This window comes from Corvus brachyrhynchos, unplaced genomic scaffold (assembly GCF_000691975.1).
Source record: "Corvus brachyrhynchos isolate BGI_N302 unplaced genomic scaffold, ASM69197v1 scaffold94, whole genome shotgun sequence".
In the NCBI taxonomy this organism is placed as follows: Eukaryota; Metazoa; Chordata; class Aves; order Passeriformes; family Corvidae; genus Corvus; species Corvus brachyrhynchos.
The window spans coordinates 9039268-9047613 of record NW_008238330.1 but is presented as its reverse complement, the minus strand read 5'-3'; the positions used below and the strand labels follow the sequence as shown (position 1 = coordinate 9047613).

General features: G+C 39.4%; 1 protein-coding gene across 1 annotated transcript in view; it reads right to left on the bottom strand.

Moving 5' to 3' along the window:
• Nucleotides 1-4726: 4726 nt before the first annotated feature.
• KIAA1143 (KIAA1143 ortholog) overlaps nt 4727-8346 on the bottom strand; it is a 12614-nt gene continuing 8994 nt past the window's right edge. The window contains exon 3 of the mRNA XM_017734600.1: nt 4727-7244. Within this exon, the coding sequence (XP_017590089.1) occupies nt 7033-7244 (212 nt within the window). The 3' untranslated portion in view covers nt 4727-7032. The remainder of the gene's footprint in view (nt 7245-8346) is intronic.

Here is an 8346-nt window from a genome sequence, read left to right as displayed (position 1 = left end):
TGAAGCAGACAGAACAAGGTTCTTCAGTAAAGGAGGCCTAAACAACAACCCAAAAATACACTGTCGTAAGAAAAGGCTTAACTCTGCAAGTGCCACATTGGTTTGTCACTTGAAGTAGAATTACAGGTTACCCATACACTGTTTAAAAGCATATGAAGCATTTAAATGAAATTTCAAAATTGCTCTGAATTTGACCCTCCTCTAATTTTGATTTTTACCAAGTATTTTAAGCAATTTGGAATGATTAAAATTTTATATTGGAATACTAAGTAGCTCAAAGGAAGAAGTCTTCTAATTTCCATCAAACTCAGATACATAATTCCCACAAGTGACTTTGAAAATCTCTGTTTTCAGTGTTGTTGTCCACTGGATAAACAGCTCAAACATCACTGGCTTTTTGCACAAACTTCATCTGCCTGAAATAATTTATGAAAATCATAAAACTGATTTAAGCTCTTCTCAGTGCTCCATAAATTTTATGTAGCCCTTAAATTATAAAGCTGCTGCTGCTGCTGCTGCTGCTGCTGCTGCTGGGGCACTCATCAGAACAATGCTTAATCTCTTCTCTCAAGATAGTTGGCATGTCAGAGGAGAAAAGAAGGGACTCAGGCAGCTGAACTGTTTGTTTCAATTTAACAGGGCAGAATAAAACAGCCTAGATGCCAGGGCTCTAGTCCCAGTGAAACTGTGTGCATCAAGGTTTTATTGCAAAACTAAGTTGTTCTAACCTTGCCCTGCTTTTCCTTGGTTTTAAACCAGAAAATAGCTTTCAATGATTTCACAGGGACTCTTTTTGCACACATCATCAGGTTTGTGATACTTGAGATGTTCCCTGCCTAATTTATAATCAGTGTATTCTTGTTCTGATATACAACAATAAAATTCTGCATCTGTCCAATTACCCATCGGCGTGAAAATACTGTGCAAACCTCACTTCATCCTTATCAGATAGTCCCTCTCTCAGCCCAAAGCTGTATCAGAACAGGTAGGGCTTTTTCTTTTACTAGGGTTTTATGTAGGGATTTTTCTTTTACTAAAATCAGAGGTTTTATGACTGTTCGGTTTCTTTTTTAAATCTCTTACCTTCTTCAGCAAAGACTGAAAGCATTTTTGGAACTGTATATAACACAAGGTGAAAATAAAGAAAATAAAGTCCATAACTATGATTGAATGTACTCCTTTACTCTTAAATTTGGCCTGGTAACATATTAAAAATGCAGACTGATTTATTAAGATTTTGGCTTGTGCTAGCTAACTCAGATTAAAAGTAAGCTGCTTTTTCTGGTTAAGTCTCCTCTGGACTAGCCCCGTCTTCAGAGGCAGATTGATCTGGACTTTATAAGACTCATTCTTTTCAGTGTTTCATCATGGGGATCCAAAGTCAGCAGCTGCTATAATCTTTTCCTCAGCCCTGACTTTCCAGCTCTCTCCACTCTACTGGTAGCATTCCCTAGTCTGTCATTCAGACAGTCGTCATCTTTAAGGGATGTGTTTCAACCTCTCTATACTCACGCTTTTCTCCCACGTAACCCTGTGAGTTTCATCCTTCCTCGTAGGCTGTTTTTGCTCAGAGGTATACAAACCATCTGTGCCTCTAATACAATGTTCTTAAATAGCCTCCAGGCAGATCTCTATGGTTTTTAAGTACTTCTCTTTGCCCTTCAGCCTGCTGTTAACCATTTTCCTCAGAGTTTTATAATCTGCTCTTTTAAAGTTCGTTGTTACTGTGCTGTCCCTAAGGGAACAACTCTTTCATGATATCAAAACTAAAAGTGTGCAGTGATCACCGTTATCCTACAGAGGCTTGACAACACCTACCTCTAATAACTTCTGCCTCTTACAAGCTAGCTCCCTCTTGCCCATGGCCTCAACTAATCAGGCATGGCACTGAGGACTGCCACTGGAGTCAAGGAAAAGGAATTCTTTGCCATATGGATTGGAATGGCACCAAAGCCACTTGTCCTGATAAGAGGGAAAGAACTGCTTTTACCAGCTGTTGCTTTACCTTCAACAAAAAATATGTTAACAGAGAGGTAAATAACAGTAAAATTCAATCTTGTGTAATTTTCCTGACTGGTCCCATTCATTTTCTCCAGGAGGAAGTGAATTCCCAGAGGCTGGCTCTGAGATTTTATAGGTTCTCAAAATCTTGAGGAAGTCTACAGGAGGTTGCAGTCGCATAAAACCCTGTGGTGTGTCTCCCCTGGTTTTAATGGCTATCTTTGTGGCTGCTGCCTGTGAAATGCTCTCAAGGAAGTGGGGTAGAAGGGAAGGTCTACAACATGAAACATGTCTTTGCAGATTAGTACCTTGCCCTAGGAATGGGAATAAAGGGATGATACTGAAGAGGCAGCTGATACACCAGCCTTTCTGTTTGCTGAATGCACAAAGAATTGATTTATGGCTTCTTGCCACAGGAGAGGCCTATAGGTTATTAACCAACTTCAATGGACAAACACTTGCTGAGACTGCACATCATACCTCTTGTGCTGCACAAAAGGTAATGACTCATCTGCAGGCAAGCCTGATGTCCTTGAGAATGCAGTTGGCTCTGCACAGCCAAGTGAAGCATTACTTAGTTAATACATCACACCATAAGGGAAACAATCAGCTGAAATGATGACATTGCTGCTTCCTAACAGGATTATATACTGAAGCACTGTAAAAAAGGACATTAAGTCCTGTGATGAAACTTAAAAAATGTGTAATTAAAACTGCTAAATACAGGCTTCTTGTGCTCAGTGTCTGCAAAACACAGCTTTTGATCCTGCAAATGATATTTCTTGGGAAAGCGCTGGACAAAAAAATCAGAATAGAATTATCAGAATAGAATTCTGACTCACCCCTTCCTCTTTAGGCCAATGAAATGAACATTTGCAGTACAACAAATTTCATTTATTTCAGAAATACAACAGCATCTATTGCTGCAATGCTACTACAGTTCACCAGATTTGTTGCACCTCACTGCTCAGCTAACACCATCAATAAATGTTCTAGTCTTAATGAACTGGGAAATTTCAAGTACTTTGTTAATAAAAACTGTATAAGATTCCCATACGAGGTAACAGGCCACATCTGACCAAGATTCCTGTACTGACTAACAAGCCTCAGCTACTCTCACCTTGCTCCTCCAGCACTTCTCTCACATTTAACTGGGCAAACTCCATGAGAAAATAAATGCATATACATTCTCTACTGCTGGAGGGGTTAAAAGACTAGGAAGGGAGGCAAGGAAGAGCAAGAGAAGGAAAACCCAGGAAAATTATCCTTTTCTGTCCTAGCCTCATGTTCCACGTGCTTAACTTTGGCTTCCCCTTTATAAGAAAGTTGTGATTATCTTCCTATGGCCCATTAAGACAGGTGATTGCTTAAGAGTTTTACCTTTCTTTCCTAAATGAACAAGTAATTGTTCTCTTTAGTCACAGGTTTCATAGGGAGTTGATAAGTGTGTGTGATTTTCCTGGTGTGTCATAGTAAAAACACTGACTTTTCACATGACTACCTAATTAAAATGCTTTTGAGCATCACTCACACCTCTTAATAACTCTATTCAATCAGTTATTGTTAGGTGAACTGGGAGTGAAATACAATGAATACAGAAGTCTCCTCCTGGTCAGAGCACTATAAATCAGTCAGAATAAAGGAAAGAAGCTGGGTTTCCATATCCACCTTTCTTTTCCCTGCTGTGTTGCCTGAAGAACAACACACCTTTTAATTTATTATTTCCAAGTAAACACAATCAATTGATTTGCATTCCAAACATCTATCATAAAGTTGTAGGGCAAGAAGCACGATTAAGCAAAAGTACTGCACTCGATACTTCAAGGTAACCCTCCTTTTACTGGACTTCAGTCTCCCGTCTTTCACTAAAAATGGTAACTTTTGTTTAAATGCAATTACTAACCAGATTCAAACAAGATCCCACTCTTATTTTGAACAGACCAGATCAACTGCATATTTGTGAGGGTTTCTCTAATTTTAAGGTAAAACCAAATTCCCTCTGGTCCTTGGCAAGCACTTATCTTGATAGCCATGTCTCCTAAACAGCCTCACGGCTCAAGTCAAGAGCTTCCAGGTTGTGCAAGAAAAATGTAAGCAAACATATTTCTGTGCTGATGAACAGAACCAGAAAACTTTTAAGTAAGCAGCCAATGGTTAATTCATTCTTTTAGATGAGTCTCAGCAAGTCAGAGTTTTTACTCCATTGTTGACATATGCCCAAATATTCCTTTTGTATGCTGGAAAGCTACAAGATCAGTCATGGCTGTGTATGTGTATATATATATACACACATACACATATGTGTGTGTATTTAATGGATTCAAAGAAGTTTTAAGCATACAAAATAAATGGAAATACTAAGCCCTGGGAACCTTTGGTTTTGTACTTCTTTAAATTTGTTCTTCTTTTATATATAGAGAATACAGACAAATTATGTATCTACAAATGTAGCATGTCCTCATGGGAATAATCAGGTTGCCACACAGTACCTCTCTCACTATTCTGAGACCAGTGCAACAAGACTTTAATACCCATTTACAGGTCTGGTTTCAATTTTCTGAAAGGACAACAGATCTATTCATTTTCAAACTCAGGGTAACATAGACTCACACAAAAGGTGTGAAACAGTGTGCAGACTTGCATCTGATGTTATGCTGCAGGAAGCTGGTATGTAGAGAGATAGGCAACAGGTACAGGAGGCTCCAGTATCAGGCAGCAAAAAAAATCTCATTTCATGTACTGAAATTTTTATTAAAATATCTTTGATCCACTTAAAAGAAAACATCATTTATTGTTTAATACCAGATGAACAAACTAAAACCAGCTGTTTCACACAGCAACTTGAAATTTGCTCCTCAACGAAGCTTTACAGGCCAAATAATTTTGACTGTTCTGTCACACAGCAGAACTGGTTTCATATGGTTACAGAACACACCATACATCCAAATAATTTCAAAGTCACTAGTCACATTTCCACCACCGTGTTCTCCCAAATCCCATCACCTCTCAGTGTCGTTTTGAATTTCAGCACATCCTGTTACAGAAAAGGTGCTGAAATGGTCACTTTCTTTCTACGTCCACCTGCCAAGATTGTTACTCTCCCTTTAAGACCTGGGGGTCAGAAGCAGAACCTGAGGGTCTTGCTCCAGGTTCGTGGAGGCAGGAGGTGCCAGGATCCCTTTAAAAGTAGGACAACACTCACACAGGCCTCTCTTTCGTTCTGCTAGCTACTGAGAAGCTGAGGCAGCGCAAGGCAGAAGCTCCCCTTTGTTTTGGTCTCTGGGCCAGCAAGGACGTTTTCTTCAGACCTTTTTTCTTTCCTTTCTCTTTCATTGTTGTCACCCAGGATGGCCAGCCATGGCACCACAGTGGGAAAAACAGAACAGCTCCTGCTCCATACAGTCACTCCAGCCCACCAGCAGCACTCAGTTGAAGCAGGAGGGCACAGAGTCCAGGTTGCCCCAGCCATCTGCCTGTCATCTTCTGCTGAGGAAGAGGCCAAGTCCCTCCACGAGTTCCAGCTGCTGACCAGTTCCAGCTGCCACTGCTGATGGAGCTGCTGCCGCTGCCGGGAGAGAGACCCTGTTGGGTGATGTGGAGCAAACGGATCAGCAGCATTTGATTGGTTTTGGAGTCCAGGTTTCCTTTTGTTTTGTCCTTGTTCCTCATTGGTTGTTTTTTGGGGGAAGAGGGACTTTTATAATCAGAGTTTCAGCAGGGACTTTTATAATCACAGAGTGTCAGATGCTGTGGGGCTTTTTTCCCCTTTGTTCTCTCTCCACCACATGGTCAGGAGAAGGGGCTGCTCCACCAGCTTGTCTCTATCCCCTGGACCACGTGGTCTTTTATGAAGGCCAACATTTTTGGGGACGGACTTCTCTGCTACCTTGTTTCCTTGGTTCCTGGATAGTCCATGGGATTCAGCACCTTTGTATCTAGTGATGATTACTGTTATTCTGCCTGTTGCTAATTCATTTCTTAATAAACTGTTATTTTTTCACTTATATGTTCTTGCTTTCATCTCTGCTTATTGGTGAAAGGGGAGCAGTTACAACTAAAAGGGGCAGTAACTCATTTTGGAGTGTCTGCCCCAGAAACTGTCTTAAACCAAGACACACAACAGCTAGTGTTTCTTGACTTAAATTCCCTGTTTACAACTTCCCCCCTACTTGAAGAAAACTAAGTTAATGCTTTTCCACAACTTAAAGATGAAATACATTTTTTTAAACAAGCTGAGATCCCAAATAATTATGAAACATAAGTAGCCAACTGGAACAAATATAATTTAAAAAAAAAAAAACAAAACACCACCAAACCACTGAGCCCATCAGTGTCAAAACCAAATTGCACAATCTCTAATGGTTTAGGCTTCTTTTGTATTAGTTGATACCATCAACTAGAATCAAAATCTTTATACCTTGCTATCACAACCAATTCAAACTAATTTGATGTTTCTCAGACTGAATGCACCAAAGACAGGATCAAGACTACATGACTTCAGTAACTGCAGCCTTATTTATGGTAAGGCTCTGCAAAGAGCTGATCTTGCAAATCACAAATGCAAAGGTTGTGCAAACCTTAACAAAAGTTAAGCTATGAGACAGAAAACTTCAGTCTCTGTTCCACAGCAATGAGGTGTCTCTCTTGAATGTCAATAATAACAGGTAAAAACTACACAACTGTCAACTAAGGCTATTCAATACAGAGGAAATACTTTTTAGTAATGGAGGGCATTTTAAAATGGATTGATTGAAAATCTATAAGCTGAATATATACAGGTATATCTTGCTACTCATTGTGACCTCAAATAGCTTTTACATACATGGTTAAATTCTCTTTTAAAATAAAGACATGACATACAGTTCCAACTAACTGCAAAGACTTAGCTCTTGCTAATTTTATACTATATTTCTCTAGTTGGACGATAACAAAGTAAGAGAAAACTCAGACACCATGCTTCAATTTCTATGAAAGCCCTCAATGTTATTTAGGTCTCTAGAAGGGCAAGTAAAAGGTAAAAAAATACAACACCTAATCATCATTTTCCTCATCATCAAATGAGAGAAGACTGCTGTTTTTGACTTGCTTAGCTGTACTCTGAGAAGTAGTTGCTTCCCTCTTAGTTTTCTTTGCTTCTTTCATCTTCTTACTTGAGCTTACATTGAAGTCCAAACACTTCTCTGATGAACGTTTGGCTGGTTTCCTGAACATAATTTTTCCATCAGCAGGTTCTGGTTCATCATCTGTAATAAAGAGAGTAAAGTCAGAACTCATCTGCACATGTTCACAAACAGACTTTCACTATTATCCTGAACCACTATGATCTTGGAGCAAGATCAGTGAGACCTCTGAGAGAATACAACTATCATGAAAATGTACTTTTCGGCCATAAATTCTGTATCAATGAATGTCCTTTATGAACACACACCTGCTCCATGGCAGCCAGCCCTTGAAGACCATCCTCCTGCAGTTCCTATTGGAAATGGGGTTTCACTAACCAGAGCTCTAACTTAGAAGAGCCTGTGTGCAGTAGAGCTTTTCCCACACATTCCATTCACATCCGCTTACCAAAATGGAGAGGATAACTTCATAGGATCCTCTCACTCTGCTTCCGTATTTGTAGAATTCATGACAACAAATGCATGGCATCTCTGTAAATAACAAAATGGCACACGTACAAGAAAAACCATTTTTTCCCTAATATATTCTGTTCTGCTGAGACAGCTGAAAAGATCACATGGTAATAAACCTCCCCTTTATTATCATAAGGGATGAAAGTTTCAGGGTTTCTTTGTATCTGCAAAATCACCCAACTATTCCAACTGACTGATTTTGCTCTAGTACATGCAGAGGAGCAGACAACGATCCTGAAAACAGGAGAAGTCCCTTCCATGATTATCAGGCAGTGGGAAAGCTACTGCATAAGTAACAGCATCAGGGCAGTATTTCTGGAAGATAAAGTGTAATTGTAAAGTCGTGAATCAGACACAAAGGTTCATGCTGCAGTAGTTTGCAATTTTTGTAATGTATATGTGACAGAATGTTAAGGAGCCATAGGTTCTGTGCAAGGTATTTTTCCTGAATTACTTTTGTGAAATTCATTACTCAACAGAAATGTGTTTGACAAGATTATGTGCTATTTAATTATAACCAATAAATAACTTTTCCCTTTAGCACAAATTCATTCCTCAGTATATCAGCACTATGGCAGAAGACTTAACATTTCAGTGTTATCTACACAGCACTGGCTGAAACTCTTTTCAGTGCCTTCTCAAAACAATACAACTAATAAATCTGGTATCTTAAGGGTTGTGTGGTACAAATGAAGACATCAACTTCAGCAGG